The following is a 27,983-nucleotide window of genomic DNA, read 5'->3' as shown; positions in this document are numbered from 1 at the left end:
AACAGCTCTCGGGACTCCGGGTGAATGCCGCCAAATCCTGCCTCTATGCATTTCGAGACGACACTCAGGACCCCGCTTACCAGCTTGGTGGGGTGCGAGTGCGGTGGCAGTCGGACATCTTTCGTTACTTAGGAGTCCAGATCTATCGCCGGCCAGAGGACCTGGTGGAGGGCAACCTGGGGCGTGCCGTGACGGCGCTTCGGACTCAGATGGCCTTCTGGAGTACGCTAGCCCTATCTGTCACTGGCCGTATAGCGCTGGTCAAGATGGTAGTGCTGCCTCGGTTGTTGTACTACTTCGCCAATCTGCCGCTGTACCTGCCGGCATCTTTCTTCGCAGGCCTCATGCGCTCCCTCCGGGATTTCGTCTGGGGAGCGGCACGCCATAGGGTTGCGTTGCCCAAGCTATGCCTTCCCGTTGGCCAGGGCGGGCTCGCAATGCCCTGTCTTGAACACTACTATTTGGCGGCGCAGTTGCAATGGATAGCCCGGTGGCTGGCGGACAGATGTCGGGAGGATACTGCAACAGCGGAGAGTCCTCCGATGGCGGTGGCGGAGCTTCTGCGGATCTTTCACCCGACGACGGGGGCTTCCCGGCCAGCACCGGCGCTGCTGGCGGTGGCGTGCAAATGCTACCGCAGAAGCCTCCGGCTCACCAGTACCAGGACCCCTTATGCCCCGGCTATGCCCCTGGAGGGTTCCCCTTGCGGCCGGGACACACTTGGGGCCGCGGAGCTGAGGGACTGGCATGCGGTGGATATCCACACATTGGAGGATCTCTACCGTGAGGGGGAATTGTTGTCATTCGCGACCCTTGCGGAGGAGACGGGACTGGCACAGGGCCAGTTCCTCCGCCATCGGGCCCTGGTAGAGACGCTCACGGGGCACTGGGGAGACCTACGGGAAGAGCCGGAACAACACTTGGTGATGCAGTACCTCCATGTCTTGGGCCGCGGGGGACACCTGATCAGGTGGTTTGCTGCGGCACTGCGCGCGCATGCTGTGCCGGGTCTGGGTGCACTACGCGAGAAATGGGAGGGAGACCTCGCCCGCCCCATGACAGACAAGGAATGGGACAGGGTGTTGCAGGGGCCGAGGAGGGTACCTCGAAATATGAGATTTCGTCAAATACAATTCTTCGTCTTGCATAGGGCCTACCTAACGCCTGCCGCCATTAATAGGTATTTCCACCGTGTGGATGCCAGCTGCCCCCGTTGTGCGGAAGCTGATGCTGATCTGCTTCATATGCTGTGGGGCTGCCCGGAACTGAGTACATACTGGCAGGCGATACACGGGATACTCCGTCGGTGTACGGGACGGGAGATCCCTCCTGAGTGGCCTACTTACCTGTTGCACCTCTTTCATAGGTCACCCCCGGTCAAGGTAGCATCTCGTTTTATAGACCTGGGGGTCATAGTGGCAAAGCGACTCATCACTAAACGCTGGAAAGCAGACGCTGCGCCACACGTACGGGCGTGGCGCGGCTCTTTTCTAGTCTGGGCCAAGGCGGAGGAGGTGGCACTTCGGAGAGAGGAGACGCTGGGTCTCCGGATGACACCGATCGCATCCCAATGGGGAGAGATGCTGCAGGTCCTGCTACAATCTGATGGGGTGACTCTGGCTGGGGTCGAGGGTGAGCTGCAGGACCCGGGTTAGCTGCGGGGAGGTGGTCCGATCTGACGGGGTGCCGCAGCGCTGGGGCTGATTTGCTTGGATTCTGGCATTCCTGCGCGTCGCAGCCCGGATGTTCCTACACATGACGTTCCTGGGGTGGGAGCCGGGGGGGGGACTCGACGGGAGGGGGGGTTTGAGGGAGAAGGACGCCTGGAATTGAGACAGGAGAGCTGCTGTTAGATGTTGTTTTCGTTGTTCTGTGGCAAGCAGGCCAGTTCCCCAGTTGCAGTATGGGTGCGCAAGGCTGTTTGATTATTGATCTGGGGGTACACTGGGCAGCACGCGTCTATAGTGAATAAGGCGGTGACTTGCTACTCTCAACTGACACAGTGACTGCAACAACACGCGTGATGGTAGTGGTCATTACAGACTCCCGGGTCACAACTTTAGCCCATACTGATTGCTCCTCAATTGGCGTAAAGTGTTATGCTTATATGTGGCATACTACGAGTCCTTACTGTGTATCAGCTGTAATTATGCTTTTTGCCATTCTGCACTGCATTGTATAATCTTCTTGCTGCAAACTTTAAAATTCAATAAACAGATTTCTAAATAAAAAAATCACAGAAGCAAGAAGACAGTTGGACAATCAAGAATGTTATGTGATATCAAACCTGAAGGAATATAATAAGGCTAAAGAGACTCTAAAGAAACATCTATTGCAATATAAAAGGGAAGGTCTTATTTCATCAAACGAATTTAAATTTTTAGACATCGAATTCCCAGTAATGCCTACAATGTATCTAATTCCTAAGGTGCATAAGCAAATTCGGCCAGTACCAGGAAGGCCTATTATTTCGGCTATCAATAGTGTTAGCGAACATGTTTCTCAATATGTGGATTTGTTCCTACAAGACTTTGTGAAAAATCTTCCTAGTTACATCAAAGACACAGGTGCATTTTTTAAATAGAATCAAAGACATTTCTTGGGAAACAGGCCTTTTATTGATTGCCTTAGACATCGAATCTCTGTATACGAGCATCAATCACACTACAGGTCTTAATGCAATTAACCATTTTCTTGAAACCAGGGGTGGTGAATTTTATCAACACAAGAAGATGCTGGCGAATTTGATATCATGGGGTCTTCATAACAACTTTTTTCTGTTTGGCCATGACATCCTAAAACAATTAAGAGGCGTGGCTATGGGATCCTGTTTCTCCGCCAGCTATGCCTGTTTGCATGTTAGCTGGTGGGAGGAACAGGTCCTAAAGAAGGAACATCTAGAAATCTACAATCATCATGTATTGTATTGGTTACGTTATATTGACAATGTTTTTTTGATTTGGAAAGGGGATGAGGAGAGTGCAACTAATTTTATCACCACTCTCAATCAAAACTCTATGAATTTGCATTTTACCTCCCAAATTAGTGCCACTACAATAGAATTTCTTGATGTAAGAGTTCTCGTCTCGAACAACAAACTAGAAACAACATTGTTTAGAAAGCCCACAGCTGGAAATAGTACTCTGCATGCCAGTAGCAGCCATCCAAAGCACTTGATAGATAGTATTCCTTTCGGTGAAATGCTGCGTATTAAGCGTATTTGCAGCACGCCTGAAGAACTGGACAAGTGCACACATAATGCAATGCAGAGACTTAAGTTAAGGGGATACAGTGATAAGAATTTGACTCGTGCCCTTTTTAAGTCACAAGACAGATCAAGAGATACTTTATTGCAAAATAAGGATAAGGTGACAAGGGAATTGGAAATTGAAACTAGTCCCAGATTGATCACAACATATAGCAAGCAAGAGAGAAAAATCAAATCCATCATAAGAAAAAATTGGCCTATTGTACGAACAGATGGGGTATTGGGACCAAGCCTCCCTAATTTTCCAACTATAACCTATAGGAAAGCCAAGTCAATGAGGAGCCAGCTGGTTAAAAATAGCCCAGAGGTAGGAAGCACGAGCACTTGGTTAAAACCAAGAAAGGGTTTTTTCAAGTGTTCCTCATGCCGGGCGTGTAAGTTCGGTATTAATACCACTCATTACACAACCCCATTTTCGGATATGAATTATGCCATTCAAGGCAATTACAACTGCCGCACAGAGTATCCTGTATATGTCCTGGTGTGCACCTGTGGTTTGCGTTACGTTGGCAGTACTAAGCTACAGGTGCACGTCAGGATTTTGCAGCATATTAGAGCCATAGTAAATAATGATTCATTTTACCCTGTGGCTAGACACTTTAAAAGTACACATGACAATGATTTGAGTTGCCTCTCGTATTTTGTGATCAATGCCATTTCACCCCTAAGAAGAGGGGGAAATAAAGAAAAGATGCTAAGACAACTTGAATCTCGTACCATTCTGGAGCAAGATAGCAAAGTACCACATGGGTTAAAACGACCGAAGATATGCACAATTTCCTATAGAAAAATGTGATAGTTATTTCCCTACAACACCTTATATTCTCTTTTTTCATTATCTGTGATTTTCCAAGCTACCTTCAAATTTGTTTATATACTCCTTTATTTTCAGCTAAAGTATAGATAAGACATTGGTTTTTTTGTCTGGATATTCTACACTTTATGAAATCTTAGCTGCTTTCAGAATTTTGCACGTTTTGGTTTTATTAAATTTTTTAGGGGTTTTACTTGCACTAGATTATCTGTGTTAATGGAAATGATATTTTAGTGGCAATAATATAATGTATTGTTAGCAACACTAGCACCAATTAAAGGGCACTTTCTAACTTATTTCAGATGACAGTATAAGAAGTGAATGACAATATATGAATTTAAATAAATTTTCTTTTTTTGTGAAGGCTTACAGGAGCATGATTTTGGTCCCGTTTATTTATGTGTATCTGGGCCCAAGTCAAATAAAATTACAATTAAGAGGCATTTATACTGATATCCTTGCTATTCTTATAAACAAAAAGACTTTTGCTGGTTAATGTTTGGATTTTGTGGCATTGTATTTATACTGTACTTATTAGAGATATTTTATATCCTATTTATTGACAGTTTTATTTAATATGTTGCTTTTAATCCATTCCAGTGTGTTTGTATAGAACTATATGTTCGAGGCATGTGGGCTGCTGAATTCATATCTGTGCATAGATCGCCGCCTAGTGTTGGGTCCGGATGTTTGCACGTTGTTGTCCTGGAAGAGTCTTCGAAGTATCCTGGGATAGGTGACTCCTCCCCTGGACTACAGTGCGCATGGGCATCCTCTCCATCCTCAGATTGTTTTTTTCCGCCATTGGGTTCGGATGTGTTATCTTGACTCAAGTTAGGAAAACCTGTTTTCAAGGCCAAAAGGCCTTTAGCTCGCGTCGGTACTGTTATCGATCGGTATCGATAGTATCTCTGTTAGTTTACTAACTTCTAGAACAAACTTTCGCATCTTGCCCGACCGTCGATTCGACATCAGCGATGGAATCGAGAACACCATTCAAGAGGTGTCCGGTATGCAATGCGAAATACCCCCACGTCGACGTCCATCCGGTGTGCAACAAATGCCTCTCACCGGATCACGACGAATCTACATGCATGGCCTGTGCCAGATTTCGATCCAAGAAGACTCTACGGAATCGACGAGCGGCGAGACTCGAGGCGCAGCAAGCGGCACCGGCCCCGGCCGACATCTTCAACGCCGACACCGAAGATGTCGAAGAAGTGGAGAACCTACCCTCCAGTCCCGTTTCCGAACATGACTCCGGATCGGGGGATGTCGATGAAACACTCTTTCGCAGAGATGAAGACGACACCGAGGTAGGAGACTACGATGAGGCCTTAGGGGCCGAAGAGAGTAGCTCCGGTGACGAGCAAGGCCTACCCGTTCAGACTGAAGAAAACCCAGTGCAACAGTCTATGGCTCCGGTCGAGGGATCACCTTCGGGCCTTACCCAAGACTTATCCCGCAGTTCTTCGGCCCCGGACATTCAGCGGCAGCCATTAATGCCAAAAATGGCTGGTTTCCCTTCTCTAAAACCGAAACCGAAAGCAGTATTGGTTCACTTGAAACCAAAACCGAAAGTGGCGCTGGTCGGATCGAGGCCCTCCACACCTTCGACGCCAGCAAAACACATCGGCACCGAGCGCACCAAACGAGACTTCGGTGCCGAACTCGAAGCGGCCGACGTCGGAGTCGACATAAGGAAGAAGGCCGTCTGTACCACCAAACCTGCTCGGCTCCCGGCACCGACGCAATCGACTCCGACCCCAAAGGTCAAACAGCCTGCTGCGTCTCACGCCGCTTCCACGGCAACATCTACGCCACAATCATCGAAGAAGTCGACGGCCACTCCCGCCCCTCGACTCGATGACCCACCGGCGTCGAAAAAATCCACGACCGCCTCCACTGAACCGGTCGGTGCGAAAGACTCGAGGGCGCTCCAGACTTGACCCATTGCTGCGCAAAGCACCAAAAAGAAAATGGTCCTCCAGGACACGTCGGGCTCCGAGCCAATTAAAGCTCCAGCAGCCTCTTCGACACCGGCCAACATTACTTTTGGCCTGCCACCATCCACGGCCCCGAAAATGTTCCAAATCAGGACACGGGTGACCCATACCACAATCACGCCTGCCGAACACTCTGGGGAGACGTCTCCATCGCATATAATCGACACCGGCAGGATGATTATCCACAAACGGAAAATAACTTCGGAGCCGGCTTTGGACTCCTTCAGGATTCCACTAAAAAGAAAGCTGCCTGTGGCTTCAGAACCAGTTCTTTACGAACCTTTCCACTCACCCTACCAGGATCCACAATCCTTCTCTCCCACACACTCCGACACGGATGCGTTGGGGGACTACATGGGTGACCAGGTCCCCTACCCCGGAGACATGGACCCTGACGCCCAGCAAGACCCTGATCAAACTTGGGATGACCCTGTGGACCCAGGTGCACCTATGGATGCACAAGACCCGCAACTCTATGGAGCAAAAACATCTCCCACAGAGGACACGGCAGCGTTCAACGCTCTAATTGAACGTGCTGCGGCCAATCATGGGGTGCAACTTCACTCGGACACCGTCGAGGACGACTTTCTTATGGATACTTTTGCATCCTCAGAAAGGAATATAAAAACTCTACCCATGTTGAAGGGTGTCCTCAAACCAGCAAAGGACATCTTCAAGGAACCCACCAGGGCAAGAGTGATAAACCCCAGGATCGACAAAAAATACAGATCAGCGCCTGGGGACCCTACTTACATCAGAGGCCAGTTACCTCTGGATTCCATTGTCGTTGCGAATGCTCGCAAGAGGGCACACTCACAAACAACAGGTGACGCTCCTCCCCCGGACAAAGAGTCCAAGGTGTTAGAGACCTCTGGCAAACGGATTGCCGCCCAGGCAGCCAACATATGGCGCATTGCCAATACTCAAGCACTCCTCGCTCGCTACGATAGAGCGCACTACGACACATTAGAGCAACTAATCCAACATCTCCCTGACCAATTCAGAGAAGGTGCAGAGATCCTCATCAGGGAGGGACAGCTCCTCACAAACGCATCCATCAAGTGCGCGCTGGATGCCGCAGACACAGCTGCCAGGGCCATAAACACTAGCGTCATGCTGCGACGACATGCCTGGTTACAAATCTCCGGATTCAAACCTGAGGTGCAAAACAACATACTCAACCAGCCTGTCAACCCCGACTATTTATTCGGCCCGGAGGTTGACACCACCCTAGAGAAAATAAAGAAGGACACGGACACTGCAAAGTCCATGGGGGCTCTCCAAACTCAGTCCTTTCGGAGCGGCTCCTTTCGTCGCCCCGGAAATAGAGGAGCAGGTAGAGGACAGGGGTCACAGCAAACATACAACAAAAGCAATACACAAACCACCTACGATAAAAACACCCGGGGTGGATATCGTGGCTCCAGTACAAAGGGCAGAGGACGCGGCTACGGCAACACCAGGTCCTCCCCCAAGAACAAGCAGTGACGCCCTCTCCCTTCCTCCCGACCACATAACACCTGTCGGGGGAAGGCTACAAAGGTTCCTGTCCACGTGGAACTCCATCACCACGGACAGGTGGGTCAAAGATATTGTCAAATACGGTTACTGTCTAGAAATAACCTCCACTCCACCCACAATACCTCCAAAAAACCGTCCTATGTCCTCAGAGCACTTAACGCTCTTACAGCAGGAGGTGCAAAGCATGCTTCTAAAAGGCGCAATAAAGGTCGTACCCGTCCACGAGCAAGGTACGGGGGTGTACTCCCTGTACTTTTTAATACCGAAGAAGGACGGGTCACTCAGACCTATATTAGACCTGAGACCCCTAAACAGATACATTCTTTCCGAGCATTTTCACATGCTCACTCTCCAGCAAGTCCTCCCGCTGCTCAAGCAGGGAGACTTTCTAGCCACACTGGACCTCAAGGATGCGTATTTCCACATACCCATTCACCCATCACACAAAAAATACCTCAGGTTCACTGTTCAAGGACAGCACTACCAATTCAGAGTCCTTCCCTTCGGCGTGACAACGGCACCAAGGGTGTTTACAAAGTGCCTAGCTACTGTGGCGGCGCATCTACGGAGGCAGCACATACACGTCTACCCTTACCTGGACGACTGGCTCGTTCAAGCAAAGTCAGCCCAGCAATGTGCCAGCCACATGTCCCGCACCATTCACCTCCTTCACAGTCTGGGGTTCTCACTAAATTACCCAAAATCCCATCTCCAGCCCGCACACGTACAACAGTACCTAGGTGCAACTATAGACACTCTGGCAGCCACAGCTCAGCCAAATTTAGTGAGAATCAACAGCATGCAAATGCTGATTTCCAAGTTCAAACCACAACACTCCCTGCCCGCGCGAGTGTTCATGCAGTTGATAGGCATGATGGCCTCCTGCATCTTCATAGTCCCACACGTGAGACTACATATGCGCCCGCTTCAGGAGTGCTTAGCACGTCAGTGGAATCAGGCTCAAGGACAGTTGAAAGACCTAGTGTTGGTGAGCGGTCGGGCATACAACTCTCTGCATTGGTGGAATCCACAAAACCTTTGCAAGGGCCGACCGTTCCAAGAGCCTGTCCCACAGATAATACTGACGGCGGACGCGTCTCTCCAGGGATGGGGAGCTCATGTACTCCATTACACAGTGCAGGGACTATGGACACAACAACAAAAGAAAATTCACATCAACCTCCTAGAGCTGATGGCAATCTTCCTCGCTATGAAAGCATTCAAAGTACACTTGTGCAACAAAGTCGTGTTGATCCGGACGGACAACATGACTGCCATATACTACATACAGAAGCAGGGAGGAACACACTCTCCACAGTTGTCTCATCTGGCTCAGAGCATGTGGAAGTGGGCCATTCAGAGGAACATGTTCCTCATGGCGGAACACCTCCCCGGCAAGGACAACCAGATGGCGGATCTGCTCAGCAGACACAGCCACCAAATGCACGAGTGGGAGTTACACCCATCAGTACTCCAACCGTACTTCCAGCAGTGGGGTCATCCAGAGATAGACCTATTCGCAACAAGCGAAAACGCAAAATGCCAAAGCTTTGCCGCCAGGTTCCTACATCCGCAGTCGCAGGGCAATGCGATATGGATGAACTGGTCCGGCAGATTTGCGTACGCTTTTCCCCCAGCACCACTGATACCGCTGGTGGCACGCAAACTGCGTCAACACTCACTGACGCTCGTCCTGGTTGCTCCAACGTGGGCACGCCAGCCGTGGTACACCACCTTTCTCGAACTTTCCGTGGTGCCGCATCAAAGGCTACGGATCAAACCCGAGCATTTGACGCAGAACCATGGAGAGATTCAGCACCCAGATCCGCAACAGCTGAACCTGGCAATCTGGCTCCTGAAGCTACCTCAACCTGCCACCTGACTGTATGGACATCATTAAGGAGGCCAGGCGACCCACTACCAGAGCTTGCTATGCAGCCAAATGGAAGAGGTTTGTCATTTATTGCAATAATAACGACATTAACCCGCTAGACGCATCCATCCAAAACATTATTTGTTACCTATTACACCTATACCGATGCAATCTGGCGTACACCTCTATACGTGTCCATTTGACCGCAATATCAGCCTATCTGCAGACCAGGCAGCACCTCTCTCTATTCAGAGTGCCTGCCATCAAAGCATTCTTGGAAGGACTCAAACGAGTCATTCCTCCAAGCCACCCACTGGCTCCGATGTGGAACCTCAACTTGGTCCTCACACGCCTGATGGGTCCACCCTTTGAACCTCTACACTCATGCGAGATTCAATTCCTTACCTGGAAAGTAGCTTTCCTAGTAGCGATCACTTCTTTGAGGAGAGTTAGTGAACTCCAGGCACTAACCGTTCAAGAGCCATTTATACAGGTTCACGCCAACAGGGTCGTACTACGTACCAATCCCAAATTCATGCCAAAGGTGGTATCGCAGTTCCACATGAATCAAACCATTGAACTGCCCGTTTTCTTCCAAAACCCACAAACTGTCGCAGAAAGGGCACTCCACACACTAGATGTCAAAAGAGCCCTCATGTATTATATCGACAGGACCAAACCCTTTAGGAAAACACAACAACTTTTCGTTGCCTTTGCCCCACACCACAAAGGTAACGCTATCTCCAAAGCAGGAATAGCCAGATGGATCGTTAAATGTATTCAAATTTGCTATAAAAAGGCTAAACGTACTTTAACGATTCCCCCACGAGCCCACTCAACACGTAAGTTAGGGGCCTCAATGGCTTTCCTAGGAAACATTCCTTTGCATGACATATGTAGAGCAGCCACCTGGTCCACTACACATACATTTACCAAACACTATTGTGTAGATGTGCAATCAAAACAGCAGGCAGCTGTAGGACAGGCTGTTCTCAAAACTCTTTTTCAGACCGCTGCAGCTGGCACTGGTAGCCGCCGCTAATAAGAGGGCACTGCTATATATTCTATGCACAGATATGAATTCAGCAGCCCACATGCCTCGAATTGAATATGCTACTTACCAGTATGCATCTGTTCTTGGCATGTAGGGCTGCTGACATTCATATCGCCCTCCCTCCTCCCCGGCGCCTGTAGCAGCTGCAGCTCTCAGAATTACTGTAAGCATGGTCATCACTTTCTATATCTACTCCATCACTGCCACAATGGCGAAAAACAATCTGAGGATGCCCATGCGCACTGTAGTCCAGGGGAGGAGTCACCTATCCCAGGATACTTCGAAGACTCTTCCAGGACAACAACGTGCAAACATCCGGACCCAACACTAGGCGGCGATCTATGTCAGCAGCCCTACATGCCAAGAACAGATGCATACTGGTAAGTAGCATATTCATTATCCAATATGGCTATTGCCTAGAACTAACTTCTACCCCACCCAACATACCACCCAAACACCGACCGATGTCAAAAGAACACACAACACTACTTCTGCAAGAAGTAAACTCAATGCTAGAAAAGAATGCAATATAACAGGTATCATTGCAACAACAAGGGACAGGAGTATACTCACTATACTTCCTTATTCCCCAAAAAGACGGGTCTCTCAGGCCAATACTAGACCTCAGACCCCTCAACGCATACATACACTCGGACCACTTCCATATGGTCACGCTGCAACAAGTACTCCCATTATTACAACAAGGAGACTTTCTAGCTACACTAGACCTCAAAGACGCATACTTTCACATTCCAATACATCCAGCACACAGGAAATATCTCAGATTCTCAGTGAAAGGCAAACATTATCAATTTAAAGTACTACCCTTCGGAGTCGCAACAGCACCAAGGGTATTTACCAAGTGCTTGGCAGTAGTAGCAGCACACCTCAGAAGGTAGCACATACATTTGTACCCCTATCTGGACTATTGGCTAATAAGGGCAAACACATACAAACAGTGTGCAAGCCATATCAACAGGACTATTCACCTCTTACACGATCTAGGGTTCACTATAAACTACCTCAAATCCCATCTACAACCCTCGAATGAATGAATGAATGAAAGGAAATTTATAAACGCGCAACTAAGCCCGAGGGCGTCAAGGCTCCCACGTACAACAGTACTTAGGGGCAACAATAGACACAACCAAAGGCAGAGCTTACCCAAACCCAGTCAGGGTTGCCAGTATAAAATCACTACTACAAAGATTTCAACCACAACACTCACTCACAGCCAGAGTGTTTATGCAACTGATAGGCATGATGACCTCATGCATATTTATAGTTCCATATGCTCGTCTGCGAATGCGTCCCCTTCAAGAGTGCCTAGCACGTCAGTGGAACCAAGCTCAGGGACAATTAAACAACCTAGTGTTGGTAGACAGTCGCACGCATCACTCTCTGGAGTGGTGGAACACAAACAACATTTCCAAGGGGTGACTGTTCCAAGAGCCAGTTCCACAAATTCAGTTGACAGCAGACGCATCACAGACAGGGTGGGGAGCCCATCTACTTCAACACACTGTTCAAGGTCTTTGGTCACAGGAACAAAAGAAATTCCATATCAATTATCTAGAACTCCTGGCAATATTCCTGGCACTAAAAGCGTTCCAGAAACATATAGTCAACAAAGTGGTATTAATCCGGACGGACAATATCACAGCGATGTATTATATACAAAAACAGGGGGGGACACACTCTCCACAACTCTCTCGTCTAGCACAGAGCATTTGGAAATGGGCCATTCCTCAGAACATTTACCTCCTAGCGGAACATCTCCCAGGAACACAAAACCAACTAGCAGATCTTTTAAGCAGATACAGTCAACAAGTACACGAGTGGGAAATTCATCCACAGGTACTGCAACCGTTCTTCCAACAATGGGGGCATCCAGAGATAGATCTCTTTGCCACACACGAGAACGCAAAATGCCCCTCCTTCGCCGCCAGATTCCCGCACCCTCAGTCGGAAGGCAATGTGATATGGATGAGCTGGTCAGGCAGATTTGCGTACGCTTTTCCCCCCAACACCAATGATTCCATTAGTGGTACGCAAGCTCGCACAAGAATCACTAAAAATGATTCTAGTTGCACCCACATGTGCAAGACAACCTTGGTACACAACGCTTCTGGAACTATCAGTAGTCCCACATCAGAGACTACAACTAACTCCAACACTCCTTACACAGAACCATGGAGAGATAAGGCATCCAGACCCAGCACAAATGAACCTAGCGATTTGGCTCCTGAAATCCTAGAATTTGGATACCTTAAACTGCCTCCAGAATGTATGAATATAATTAGAGAGGCTAGACGCCCCACTACCAGAGCCTGCTACGCAGCTAAATGGAAGAGATTTGTGTTATACTGTAAAAACAACAACATAAATCCTCTAGATGCTTCCATACAAAATTTGATTTGCTGAGCCTAGGAGCCCAACACTGGATTACAAAAGTAACAAGAACATACTTAACCCGCAATTTGAATTTCCTTCCATAGGATAACATTGCCTGGTTTTTGATGAAAAAGTTTATCGATTTTGCAAACTTACAAATATTTGTTAAAAATCGCCTGTATAGCCTAAAAGCATTCTCTCAACTGCTTACAGGCGGTACACTAGTGCTGGATCCAGGATCCAAGACTGAGATAGAAAAAGTAACAATAACCTCACTTACCTTCTAAGTGAATTTTCTCCCATAGGATAACATTAGTGTTTTCATTAGAAAAAGTTTCCAGGTGTTAACTTTTAAAATACCAAAATATTGCTTAAAAATCACAACAGTAACTAAATCGTATTTACTCACCTGTGTCGAGGATCTGTCCCAGGACTGAATCTAGGATCCATTCTTGGAGTTAGAAAAGTAATCCTAAAAGTAATCAATTGCATTTAACTTGAAATTCCCATTGAACTCAATGTATTCTTGTGTTTGAAATTGTGTTGCCTATTGTAACAAACTGTAACTATTGCATTCAAAAGTCAATTGCCTATTGCAAAGTATTTAACTAAAACATCTCATTCTGAGAAAGTATATTTTGATACCTATTGTTGGTTCTAAGATGAAAACATATATTTTTATATTCAAACCATTGGCCTAGAGTTCAGTTCTTGAGTGTGAGACCATTTGCTGACTGTGTGTGTACAACAAATGCTTTACACTGTCTTACTGCTCGACCAAGCTACCACTTTAGAGAGTAAGGTTGTATCTAACTTTAGCCTCTGCCAAACCTCTGGGGACTGTGGACTCTGTACAACCCTTCTTACAATTTAAACAAGACAAGGTTATTCTACGAACACATCGGATTCCATCTTAAAGAATCTATTGTGCTGAACTCATTCTTCCCAAATCCGCAATTCTAGATGTTAAAAGGTGCCTGAAATTTTACTTGTGCAGCACGAAGTCATTTCGTTAGTCAAATCAACGCCTTATTGCATACAGTGCACCTAAAAAAGGTTTCTCCATCACTAAACCGAGCATCTCTACATGGATTTCAAGTGCAATTGTATTCTGTCATCAACAAGCGGGCCATCCTCTGACATCAAGAGTCTGTGCCCATTCTTTAAGAGAGATATCCTCATCTACAGCGCTGTTTGCAGGTGTCTCTGCCGGACATTTGTAGAGCAGCAACATGGAAGACGCCGCACACATTCACCAGGCATACTGCTTTGATGCTGGGAATAAGCGAGATGCGGCAGTAGGACAAGCAGTTCTCAGACATCTCTTTTAATAAGGTGATCCTTCTTCTTGGGTTCCTTCCCACCATCCTGAACTGTCTCACATTTTCAATCGTTGAAATTTTTCCTTTTGCTTATGCATTTATATGTATATATTGTTGTGCATGTTTGATGCTTTCAAGAATGCATTTACGGTTGTAATTTATGGCACGAAAATGTGGTGCTTACTGCTAACTATTATGATTCAAGCATGTTCATCTATGAAAGTACCAATACTGGAGTAAGAAACAAGTTACTTAACTGTAACTATAGGTTTGAGGCATATGAGCTGCAGATTACACACTGTGCGTAGATCGCCATCTGGTGTTGGGCCCAGATGTTTGCACTTGTTTTTGTCTTGGAAAGTCTTTGGAAGTCACAAGGTATGTGACTCCTCCTTTGGATCATAGTGCGCATGGGCTTCGGCTCCATCCTCAGATTGTTTTTTTTCCGCCATCGGGCTCGGATGTGTTCTTGCGTTCCAGCTCGGAACCGTTAACGGTTTCTCTTCGACGCGCAATCCTTCCCATCTCGACTGTAGTGTTTTGATCGCGGGTTCCAACCACACGCGCCCTTCCACTCGAAGTCTTCGATTCCGGTCGTCGACGAAGGCCTTTGGGCTGACCAGGGCCTCATCTCCGGCTCATGGAAAGGACGCCATTTAAAAAGTGTCTTAGATGTGGGTCGAAGTTTCCCCACACCGACCTACATGAGGTGTGCAACCTCTGCCTCTCACCGGAGTACGAGGCCAGGGACTGTCCAGCTTGTGCCTCCTTCCGCTCCAAAAAGACCATCCGGGACCGACTAGCTCGAAGAACAATGGCACGCTAGTCATCTTCGATCCCGACGACATCTTTCAAGAGGGCGTCGATGTTCCGGAGCAGGGTCCTCTCGAGGAAACCCTCATCAGCGCCTCCGAAGCAGACAATTCAGGCGTCGAAGACATTACTCCAGCTCAAAGGGCCGTGAGTACAGACGTCAACCCCGACCCACCCACCCCCTCCACAATGTCGAAAAAGGATTCGGTACCACCCCCACCTTCGGGCCCGGGTGCACGCCGAGACACTGCTCCCCATGCCCTGCCTTCGGGCCCGGTAAAGAAGCCTGCAAAGCCTTTAGGCGACTCGGGCTCGTGTCAGCCTGCCCTTGGTACCGACAAGCCAACTCCGGAACCTAAGAAAAAGGCGTCCTCGACATCATCCACGCCGACCGCTGCATCGAAGGTCGGCACCAGCTCTTCGGCACCGACAACACCCTCGGAGCCGACTAAAAGCCGCCCACCGAAAGGCCCAGACACTTCCAAACAAAAAACCTTGGAACGAAAAAATAACACCCGGTTCCAAATCTCAAAGACACTGCAAAACTACACGGTTCCAAGACTAGAACCTCTACCGAGACTGCACCGAAGCCCTCGGCACCGATGGATCTGTCTCCCACAGATGAACTTTTTCGACCAGATCCAACACAAAAGACTCTCATGAAGGATCCTAAGACTGGCCATTTAATGATCAGTATCAAAAAAAGACCACTACACATGCCTGCACCTGGTCCACCACCAAAGAAGAGAGACTTTGCCACCTCTCCATTACGGATTTCTTCTCCTCTTCCTCCTCTCCTACCACAATGCTCTCCCACACCATCACCTACCCCAATAGATGATGATGACACATCAGACTAAGTAAGGTTCGGGGTGCCCCTAAACACTAAATTTAGGGGTGTTACAGGTAGGTAAAGGGCAGGGACCAATGGGTCCCTTCCCTGGGGGTGCCACTCTCCATTGGGAGGGGGGCAGGAGCCTGTCCCTGGTTGGCTGGGTTCCCCCATCCTCAAGATGGTGGGGACTCGAGGTTGTGCTTCACCTCGCCTCCCCCACCTTAGATGTGGAGTTGGCAGAGGTGGGCACACCTCTCTTCCTCACTTGTTTTTCCCACCGGTTCTTCTGCTCAAAGTGAGTGGGTAGAACCAGTCGGGACCAGTTGCTGAAAGCAGCAAATGGTCTGGAGAAGCTCACAAAGGCGGCGTGCTGTTGAAGCTTCTCCTTCGTGAACCCTGGCCATCCTGGGGGAGGAGGCTTGTCACCTTGTCCCAAGATGTGCTTTGTTTCAGGCCCCCAAGAGCAGCAAGCTCTCGACCCAGGGGTCCAAAAACATGTCTGGTGGTGGCAGCCTGCACAGCCACTCAGTCAGTTCACTGGGAGTTGGTCGAGTTTCAGGGGGAATCTCTTAGATGCCCTCTGTCATGCATTTTACATTAAATCCCACACTGGCATCAGTGTGGGTTTAATGTGCTGAGAAGTTTGATACCAAACCTCCCAGCCGTCATTGTAGCCATTATCGTGCTGTGAAGTTCGCAATGACAACTTCCCAGCACCATATACTCTTAATGGCAACACTGCACTTACAGGGCCCAGGAATGGACCTGGGTTCTGTAGGGGTACAGAGCTCATGCACCTGTACCCTCACCACTGCCATAGGGCACCCAGTTAGAGGGGTGACTGATGTATGCCAGAGCAGTGGTTTGTGGGCATGGCTCACAGGGATGTGTGCCATGTCGAATTTGTTTTGTTCTGCACCTAGACACCAAGCATGCAAGGACAGTGTGTGTGTGTGTGTCAGGGTACAGGGCATCTAAGGGTGGCACAATAAGTGCTGCATCCCTTAGGGGCCTTCTCTGGTCACAGTGCCCTAGGTACCTATGGTACCATTTACCAGGGGCTGTCATGTGGCCAGAGATGCCAATTGGGTTTAGGCTTCAATGCAGTTTTAGGGAAGGATCACAAACCCTGCTTACCTGATTGGCAGGGGCCCAGGGCACACTCAGTCAAAGTACATCAGCTATTCAGCAAAAAGTGGGGGCATACAATGCAAGAAAGAGGGCACTTTATCACAACCTCATCGTGGTGTTGGGCCACTCGGGCCGTGGGCGTTGTGTGCAGAATAGTGGAGTCTCCGGAATCTGGATTCTGGTCTTGGGGTCTTTGTTGAGAAAATCCGGGGCTCACGGTAGATAGTCTTTAATGTGATTGCAGGGCAGTTCTTATGTGCCCTGGGGGGCTGCTGGATACGTCGGGTACTTTGCTGTAGGCAGGTCGGAAGGAGACAGGCTGGTAGGGATGGGGCCAAAGTAGTAGGAGGAGTCCTCCTTCCCGGGTCAGCATGGCTCTTTGGTCCTTCTTTCTTCCTCGAATCTGAGGAGCCAAGGTTCGGGGTTTCCCCTAAATACGAGAGTTAGGGGTATTAAAGGGGTGTGCAGGTCGGAACCAATGGGTCCCTTCCTTGGGATGGATACACCCCTTAGTATGTCGCCCTCCAGTGGGCGGGGATATGAGCCTCTTTCTGATGGGCTGAGTTCCCTCATCTTCAAGATGGAGGGGACTGAAGTGTGTTCTTCACCTCCCTTCCCCCACCTGAGGGATGGGGTTGACAAAGGTGGGCACAACAAGCTAACAAGAGGTGTGCTCAGCGATTCTCCTGCCCACAATGGGGGCAGAACCGGTGGGAGCCAGTTGCTGGGGGCAGCAAAAGACAGGGGCAGCTCACAAATGCAGCAGGCCTTTGAAGCTTCCCCTTCGTGGACCCAGCCCATCCTGGGGGAGCAGGCATGACACTTCTGCCCATGATGGGATTTGTTTCTGGACCCAGAGAGCGGAAGCTCTCTACCCAGGGGTCCAGAAACCTGTCTGGTGATTGCAAATGGCGGGTAGCCATTCAGGAACTACACCAGGGCTGGTCGATTTTAAGGGGGCATCTCTAAGATACCCTCTGAGTGCATTTTACATTATGGCATCTGTGTGGGATTAATGTGATGAGAGGTTTGCTAACAAGCTTCCCAGTTTTTGCAAATCCGTTATGGATTTGTGGAGTTCATAATAACCAACTCAAAGACCATGCACTCTTTTTGGCTTTTCTACACTTAGACGGTGGAGGGGCACATGGCTCATGCCACTGTGCCCTTATCTGGAGGCTAGTGCACCCTGCTAGAAGGGTGACTTACCTAGGCTTCAGGCAGTGAGTTGCAGGCATGACACACAGGGATATGTGTCGTGTTGACTCTTCACTTTTCTCTGCACCAAAACATGCAGCATGCAATGGCAGTGTGTGGGTGTTAAGGTGCAGGGCCTCTAAGGGTGGCATCATTGGTGCTGCAGCCCTTGGAGACCTTCACTGGTTACAGTGCCCTTGGTACCCATGGTATCTTTTACAAGGGGCTTACCTGTGGCCTCACCTTTAAAAAAAAAAAAATGGGGTCACCAGAGCCTAATAAGCCATGTGGAGGTTAGACGCACGGTCCCCCTCCTCTTTATTATAAGTAGAGGCCCTGGGGATGGGTTTTCCCAAGGCCTATTTGTAAGAAAGTGGGTTTCTGTTGCAGTAACCCCCCCCCCCTTTTTTTTTTGCCTAATAGCTGATGCACTTTTCCTTGTTGTGCCCTGGGCTCCTGCCAATCAGTTGCCCAGGGCCTGTGTTCCTTCCCTAAACACTGCCTAACAGCCAAAACCCAAATTGGCCACATGTCAGCCCCTGGTAAATGGTACCCAGGGCCTTGTGACCAGGGAAGGCCTCTAACGGCTGCAGCACTCATTGTGCCACCATTAGAGGCCCTGTACCCTAACACACACACACACACTGCTCTTGCAGGCTGAGTGTCTGGATACAAGACAAAACAGAGAGTCGACATGGCACACATCCCTGTGTGCCATGCCCACAACCTACACTGCCCTGGCATACATGAGCCACCCCTCTAGCTGGGTGCCCTATGCCAGTGGTGTGGTCACAGAGGCAGGAGCCCTGTGCCCCTACAGTACCCAGGTCCATTCCTGGGTCCTGTAAGTACAGTGCTGCCATCTAAGAGTATATGGTGCTGGGAGCTTGTCAAACACGAACTCCACAGCACCATAATGGCAGCACTGAAGACTGAGAAGTTTAGCATCAAACTGCTCAGCACATTAAATCCACACTGATGCCAGTGTGGGATTTAATTTACCAAGCACCACAGAGGGCATCTTAGAGATGCCCCCTGAAACCTAAACCTACAATCCACGTCTGTTCTGAGGCTGCCTAGGCTGCCACACAGCAGATATGTTGCTGGACCTCTGGGTAGGAGAGCCCCTGCTCTCCTGGGCCTGCAACAATGCACATCCTGGGAGAGGTGCTAAATCTCCTCCCCCAGGATGGACAGGGGGAAGCTTCAAAGGCATGCCGCCTCTGTGAGCTTCCCCAGGCCACTGGCAGCCCCCACTCTGGCGGGAAGCCTGGCCGGAATCCCCAAATAAGGACAGGGGATGTGCCAGCCTGCCAACCCCACCCCTCAGGTGGGGGAGGCGAGGTGAAGCACATCTCCGGGCGCTCGCCATCTTGAAGATGGGAGGCCCTACCCAATCAGGACTAGGCTACTGCCCCCCTCCCACTGGAGAGAGGCAGAATGAAGGTGTACCCACCCCAGGACAGGGACCCATTGGTCCCTGCCCTTCACCTACCTGTAACGCCCCTAAATCTAGTATTTAGGGGCACCCTGAACCTTCCTTCCCCAGATTCCAGATTCCAAACTACAAAGAAGAGCAAGAAGAAAGAAGACCTGCCGTGCAGCTGCTAAGAAGAGGAAGACACCAACTGCTTTGGCCCCAGCCCTACCGGCCTGTCGACCCTCGAACCTGCTCCTGCTACGACCCGGCACCTCATGTGGCTAGCAACCTCACAAACCCCAGAGAACCTGGCTACCTTTTGGCTCTAAGCACCTGGGACTCCCATGAGCAGAGGCTCTACTCAAACTCAGCATCTAATCCCTGGCATCAGCCCGGAACCGCGAACCATGCACACTCTGCACCCGCCAAGCCTGGCCTGTGCCGGAGTGAACAAAGACCACGAGGACGACCCCCCGGCAACTGTGACCCCAAGTCCGGCACCCAAGGACTTCCCTCGACGCTCCTGACGATGCCTGCAGCCTCCGAACCAGGTACCCCCCCAACCGCGATCAACAGAGGGTAAGATTTCCCGACACCAAAAGGCACCCCGGTGACCTGCGGCCCCCTGTGCCCAACTCCTGGGTATCTACCTATCCTCCAACTGCCCAACTTACCTCTCGAAGTGGTGGTGGCACCTGAAGAATCTTCGTCCCCGAGCTTGCAGTCTTTATCCAAACCGGAGCTTTCCCATTGAAATCAATTGAGCACCCGAAGGCTCAAAAGCACCCTGCACCCAGCTGCCCGAGTGGCCCTGGCAGTGTAACCTCTGCACCTATCTACTTCCCCATTTGCCCTGAGCAAGTGACTAGGAGCCCAGCTCCCACAGCCGCGTAGCCTGCTAGTCAGCAGCCACCAACCAAGGCACCCCCTGCCTCCCATAGGATAACATTGGGCCTAACTCACTCTGCTCCCGGCTACCCCTGCGCCGCTGAGGGCGTAACAACTGTACCTACCTAACCCTGGGAGACCCCTGAGTCTGTGCCCAGAACCTTAACTCTGCCAGTCGAGTGCTTACCCAAAAGCAGATAACTCAATTTTCTCCATAGGGTAACATTGACTGGTTTCTTCTGAAATTTCTTTTAAGTGTGGAGTTTTCAAAACTTAAAATATTCACCAAAAATTAGCCGAGTAACGAAAACACTCAACTGTTATTAGGTGAGATCCCAGTGCTGGGTCTTGGTGCCCATCACTGACCCTGAAAAATATTCACAACCGTACTTACCAGTAACCCAATTTTCTTCCATAGGAAATCATTAACTGTTTTTCTGTGAAATTTATTGTAAGTGTCGATTTTTGCAAACTTCCAGTATTCTTTAAAAATCGTACTTACTATGACAACGTAATTACTTACCTGTTTTAGAGAGAGGTCCCAGTACTTAGTCTAGGCACCCAGTACTGGATTATAAAAAAATGAGAACATACTATACCTGCAACTTGAATTTTCTTCTATAGAGAATCATTGACTGTTTTCTATGAAATTTCTTCTGTCAACTTTTGAAATAGCAAAATATTGTCTAAAAATCATAACGGTAACTAAGTCGACTTTTATCACTTGTTTCTAAGAACTGACCCAGGACTGAATCTTGGATCCAGTCCTGGAATTACAAAAGTAATCCTGCAAGTAATCTATTGCAAATAACTTAAAACTTCCATTGAACTCAATGCATTATTTTTTTTTTTTTTTTTTTTTTAAACCCTTTATTTAACAGTATGTGCGGACAAATACGGGCCTACAACCCGCAGGCCGGCCTCGACAATAAAAGGCACATCAGCAAGCAATTATACAACTCAGCAGCATATCAGTACAAACACGAATAGACCAAGTTACGTTATACACAATTGTGCCGCCGAGCGCCAGGATGATGAGGTTTAATTTTTATAAAGTCTTGAAATAAGTCCATAGCAACAGGTCTGGAAGGATCCGAATCAGAGCAATGCAGTTAGGACTATAGTGGGCAACGATCATCAGAAGAGTCAGCAAGCATTATCCGTAAGGTAATCAATCGCACTCAATGAAATCAGGATAGGAAAGAAGCATATCACATGACGATCCCCAAGCACTACCCACAAGTTCCCAATCCTCCCATCGACCCAAGAAATAATAAAGGAAAGAGCAAGCGAGAAAGGTAAAGAGTAGAAAGGGAGAAGAAAAAAGAGAAAAGAAAAAAAGAAAAAGGAGGCCCATAGAAAAAAACCAATAAGGAAATATACCCCCCACCCTACACGCATGCAGAGGCTACGGCCTACCCCCCCTAGCAGTGTGTCTGTCGCCCCAAAAGAGTACCCGAAATGTAGGAGAAGAGAAAGAGAAGAAAAAGAAAAAGAATGTAACGGTTGATCGGAGGAGGGCCAAGGATCTATTCAATGCAAGCAAAATCGTTACCCGCGGTCACCCAACCCCAGGCCCCGACCTGACACCCATGCTACATGTACCTCCGACAGTCACAAGTCCCAGTCCCAGCCATATACGTGTCAATGTGCAACAAGAAAAACCCCCTTCCTCAGCCTTGGCCCCTTCGAATCTGCAGTCCAACAGAATCCAATTGCAGTACAGCCAACCTGGACGGGATGGGCCACCATGGAGTCCGGTGCAGAAGTCGAGGTGTAAGAGACAAGTCAAACTGGAGTGAAGCTCGATAGTAAAGGACCACAGAATGCGCCACTGCTATGCCGTGGCTAGTACAACAGGGAGCAGGACGATGCATAAGTTCCAGAGTAGCGGCCGGCCGATGTACAGGAAGCAAGTCCAGGAGGACGCGCAGAAACGTGGCACCAAAGGACAAAAGAGATGGGCAAAACGGCGTCTGAGACACAAGCTCCGGCCATACCAAGGGAGCAGTATTGTCAGACTCCTCCAGGGCAGAGCCGAAGAGTACCGCAGCGGGCACTGGGACACGTCCCCCCGTCACTGCCACATACCTCAACTCGGGTGATCCACCGACAGTCGACTGAAGATGTGGCTTATCATGCCGCACTGGAGGGTCATCATGGCCAGCTGAAAAAGTCGAATCAAACCGGTCCCCCAAACGAGTGGCAGAGTCGTGGAAGGCCAACCGCAGGTCCTCCAGTGCTGCCAGGATGTCGTGAAGCCCCAGCGGTGGATCAAGGCTGGAGGGTGCTGTTGCGTCCGCCATCTTAGGCAAGCAACCATCGAGCGCCCCGGGAAGCAAGCCCCCTTCACCAGCCATCGGTATCTGGAAAGTGATGAGCTCTCAGCGGGGCCCTGGTGGTGCAGGAAACGTGGAGGCAGCCGGTCGTGGAGAGGCTTCAAGGACCAGGGAATCTGTGGTGCAGGGAAACCCACCGGCAAGACCAGGGTTTCCGATGCGGAAGATGGCGTCCGCTGCTGTAGGCTGCAACAAAGAAGCGATCCCGGCCCTCTCCCAGCTGGGCCGGGATACAGTATACGGGAGCCGGATACAATGTTGCGAGCGGGGCGCGCTGGGCAGCCGAGCATGGAAAAGGCTGCTGTGAGAATCCCAGCGCCGCGCTCCAGGTCCGGTGCACCGGCTCCTCCCTCTCCACAGCGGCCGCTGCTATCGTTGTCGCCGCCGGCCGTCCCCACTAAACAATGGCCCGGCTGCGACCGCTTGGAAGGCCGGAATGGAAACCGGGGCTCAACTCTGCCGGGGCAGCTCCGTTCTCGACCGGAGTCACAGTAACGTGGTCAGGAACGTGGCGCAGGTAAGCGTAGGGCTCGGAGGCGCAGGATTCTTGCCAGGATATCGACGAAGGGCGCAAGGGTCGGCGGAGCCGAGGAGCTAGGCGGCCATCTCGGCTGCAGGCTAGGCTCCTCCCCCCACTCAATGCATTATTGTGTTTAAAATTGTTTTGCCTATTGCAACAACCTGTAACTTTTTGCAAAAGCCAATTGCATATTGCAAAAGTATTTACCTAAAGCATCTCATTCTGAGAAAGTATTTTGATAACTATTTTCGGTTCTAAAATAAAACAAACATATTTTTTATATATAAACCATTGGCCTAGAGTTCAGTTATTGAGTGTGTGAGACCATTTGCTGGCTGAGTGTGTGCAACAAATGCTTTACACTGTCCTCTGATACTGCCTTACTGCTCGACCAAGCTACCACTTTAGAGAACCGCGAACCCAGCACACTCTGCACCAGCCAAGCCTGGCCAGTGCCGGAGTGAACAAAGAGTGAACAAAGACTACGAGGACGACCCCATGGCGACCGTGACCCCGAGTCCGGCACCCAAGTACCTCCCTCGACACTCCTGAAGAAGCCTGCAGCCTCAGAACAAGGTGCCCCCCCTACCGCGATCAACAGAGGGTAAGATTTCCCGACACCAAAAGGCACCCCTGCACACGGCGCCCGCTGCCCCCGTGCTCAATTCCGGGGTACCTACCTATCCTCCAACTACCCAACTTACCTCTCGAAGTGGTGGTGGCACCTGAAGAATCCTCGTCCCCGAGCTTGCAGTCTTTTTCTAATCCGGAGCTTTCCCATTGAAATCAATTGAGCGCCCGAAGGCTCAAAAGCACCCTGCACCCAGCCGCCCGAGTGGCCCTGGCAGTGCAACCTCTACACCTACCTACTTCCCCACTTGCCCTGAGTAAGTGACCGGGAGCCCAGCTCCCACAGCCGCGTGGCTTGCCAGTCAGCAGCTACCAACCAAGGCCCCCCTATCCCTAATAGGATAACATTGGGCCTAACTCTCTCTGCACCCGGCCGCCCTAGAGTCGCTGAGGGTGAACCAACTGTACCTACCTGACCCTGGGGGACCCCTGAGTCTATGCCCAGAACCTCAACTCTGCCAGTCGAGTACTTACCCTTAAACCGATAACTCTATTTTCCTCATAGGGTAACATTGACTGGCTTTTTCCTGAAATTTCTTCTAAGTGTGGACTTTTCAAATCTTAAACTATTCACCAAAAATCAGCCGAGTAACGAAAACTAAATTACTCACCTGCTCTTATGTGAGCTCCCAGTGCTGGATCTTGGTGCCCAGCACTGACTCTGAAAAATACTTAAAACTGTACTTAACCGTAACCCAATTTTCTTCCATAGGAAATCATTGACTGTTTTTCTGTGAAATTTCTTCTAAGTGTCAATTTCCGCAATCATTAAATATTCTTTAAAAATCGTATAATATCTGAAAACGTAATTACTTACCAGTACTGAGTCTAGGCACCCAGTACTGGATTACAAAAGTAATGAGAACATACTGTACCTTTTCTTTGAAATATTTTTTAAGTGTCAACTTTTAAAATAGCTAAATATTGTTTAAAAATCATTACAGTAATTAAGTCGACTTTCATCACTTGATTCTAAGTACTGACCCAGGACTGAATCTAGGATCCAGTCCTGGAATTCCAAAAGTAATCCTAAAAGTAATCTGTTGCAAATAACTTGAAATTTCCATTGAGCTCAATGCATTGTTGTGTTTAAAATAGAGTTGCCTATTGCAGCCACTTGTAACTGTTTACAAAAGTCAATTGCATATTGCAAAAGTATTTATATAAAACAGCTCATTCTGAGAAAGTATATTTTAAATCCAATTGTTGGTTCTAAAATAAAACAAGCATATATTTTTTTATATATAAACCATTGGTCTAGAGTTCAGTTATTGAGTGTGTGAGACCATTTGCTGGCTGAGTGTGTACAACAAATGCTTTACACTGTCCTCTGATACTGCCTTACTGCTCGATCAAGCTACCACTTTAGAGAGTAAGGTTATATCTAACTTTAGCCTCTGTCAAACCCTTGGGGACTGTGGACTCTGTAGACCCTGTACCTATTACGGAACAGTATATACAGAGCCACTTTCTCACAGGTGGCACAATATATGCTGCAGCTGTTGTAGATCCTCTCTGGTCACAAGGCCCTTTGTACCACTGGTACCTTTTACAAGGAGCTTATATATGGGCTAGAGGTGGGCCAGTTAATTAAACAAAGGTACAGTTTGGGGAAAGACTGGGAACCTGATTAGCAGGGACCCAGTGCACACTCAAAGTGCATCAAAATCAGGCAAAAAGTGGTGTGTAACCATCCAATAATGGGCACTCTCGTACACCCCGACACCCACTTCTTTTTAGTTTTCTCCTGACAGTCCCAATCCCTAAAATTAGCCATCTCTCCTGTGACCAATATCCTCCCAAACTCGAACAATTACCCTTATTACCCTTACCACCCTTTACCATTACCCACCTCTAAACTATGAAATTATCCTTATCACTATTTATAATTACTCCCCCCACCCCCTAAATCCTAAAATTACTCTTACCACTATAAGGCAGGACAAAAAAAATACATGCACAATAGGGTGCCACAGGTCCTCAAGGCATGGCTAGGACTTGCGCCTTATGACCCCAAATTAGAGTGAATGAAATCTGAACTAAGCATTGGAATGTCTGAGATGAACCATCAGCCTCCAAAAATCGTGTACATTTATATTCCCGAGGAGTGAATAAACATGGTGCATGACATTATTTTTAGTGTTGAAAAAAAATTGATTTCTGTCATCTGGGCGATTTTTGATATTGTATGTAAAATTTGATTGGCAAAATTCATTCATCAGGAACACAAGCAAATTAATTTTTTTTTCTTTTTTGGCAAAGGTGTCAGTTTGATCATAAATTTGTCAAAGCATATCTATTTTTATATACAGGTTGAGGACAAAAAGTTGGTTCTAATTATTATGTTACACGCCCTAAAGCAGTGATATTATGTTTTCCCCAGGGTTAGTTGAGCATGGACGGAACTGGGGAGCCATTGCCAAAATGGTAGCAACAAAAAGTGAAGCTCAGTGTAAGAATTTCTACTTCAACTACAAACGTCGCCATAACCTGGACAACCTACTACAGCAGCACAAGCAGAGGGTAAGTACTTTGACTATGCTTATATCTCTAATTGGTCTATAGCTTAATCTTTTCCTTCTATCTGTTGAACAGCATTATGTCAGGATTTCTCTGCTTTGCGTCAGAAAAACGTAGATTGCAATGCTAGTAGTTTTGAAACTGTTCAATATGCTTATGCTAACCTTTGAAAAATTGAATTCTTATAATGTTTTGGAGTGCATTAACCTCCTCCAATTTTTGTCTGTGTCCTCATTGACTTCTTACCTGGTTTGATACAGGTCCAGTTCAGAAAATTATATTTTTAACATCCGTTGTCATATTGTTTTTTTTGTGTGTTTTGTGTTTCGCTTTGGACACATGGTGCCCCTGATCAATTGCTTTGTCTGACATGCCTGCTTAAGAGGTCAATTATTTCCCCTAAGGCTTATGTTGTCTGGTTCATAAACATTCTTTTACTTTGGTGGAAAAATATAACTTCATTGTGTAAAATTTCATGTTATGAATTTCCCATTTTGCCACAACCATTTCTCTTTTATTACTCCCATTTGTAGGTCGAGCCTGGGCAGTATATGTGCTGCTGCGAGGCATGGTGTATTAGAGTGTGTACTAGAAGCCCCGCATACTCCTCGCCCATATTTGTCATTAGCTTGTATCATTGTTCTTCGTAAAAGCTGGCTTCTAATTGGTTAATAGGCTTGTTAGTCCCTCCTTGTGGTCCTTTGTAACCTCTCATGAGGAGTGCCCTTTTACCTCTGTTACACGGTATGTCTTATTTAGTCTGGAAGCACTACTTTCTTTAATCTGTTTCTCCTACTGCAGGCACGGCATGCTTTCCTGCAACATTCAGCACACCATGCACTTTACAGTCCATCACACGCACAAGTTTTATATACATGGGCACCCCTCTGTGTTTTGGTCTAGTGCCCACTTTGATGTTTTTTTTTAAATTTAATCACTAAGGTGCCCGCTTCACTTACGTCATGCGTTTGCTCATTGCTTGCTTTATGAGCACTGATGACCTGGAAGAAAGGCCCTGCCTTCTTTCAACGCATTCAGAAAATATTTACTTGGACAATTTAGCTAAAAACACATCGATGCATATTGTGATACTTATGGTTTGTACCTAAAGTGTTCTTATGCTGGCTACGCCGCCTGTGGGAAGGTGCCTCTTTTTGCATGGTTGCACCCCACTTTTTGCCTTATGATGATGTACTTTGACTGAGTGTGCCCTGGGTTCCTGCCAACCAGGTACCTAGGGCCTAGGTTCTTTCCCTAAACTGTAGTGATGCAAAACCCTATTGGTAACTCTCTGCACACATGTAAGTCCCTTGTAAAAGATACCAGAGGGTCCAAGGCCATCGTGACCAGGGAAGACCTTTAAGGGATGCTGCACTTATTGTGCCACCCTTACAAGCCCTATACCTTTACACCCATACAATGCCATTGCAGGCTGTTT

At 48.4% G+C, this 27,983-nt stretch overlaps 1 protein-coding gene across 33 annotated transcripts in view; it reads left to right on the top strand.

Annotated features, from left to right (window-relative positions):
- The window catches only part of NCOR1 (nuclear receptor corepressor 1), a 1,832,391-nt gene that overhangs the window by 730,569 nt on the left and 1,073,839 nt on the right, over positions 1–27,983 (top strand). For all 33 annotated transcript variants that reach the window (XM_085649294.1, XM_085649293.1, XM_085649281.1 and 30 more), the window contains one exon: positions 26,409–26,548. In XM_085649294.1, the coding sequence (XP_085505420.1) occupies positions 26,409–26,548 (140 nt within the window). The remainder of the gene's footprint in view (positions 1–26,408; positions 26,549–27,983) is intronic.

This window comes from Triturus cristatus, chromosome 3_2 (assembly GCF_964204655.1).
Source record: "Triturus cristatus chromosome 3_2, aTriCri1.1, whole genome shotgun sequence".
Taxonomy (NCBI): Eukaryota; Metazoa; Chordata; class Amphibia; order Caudata; family Salamandridae; genus Triturus; species Triturus cristatus.
The sequence above is the reverse complement of the archived record's forward strand: the minus strand, read 5'-3'. Positions and strand labels throughout refer to the sequence as shown.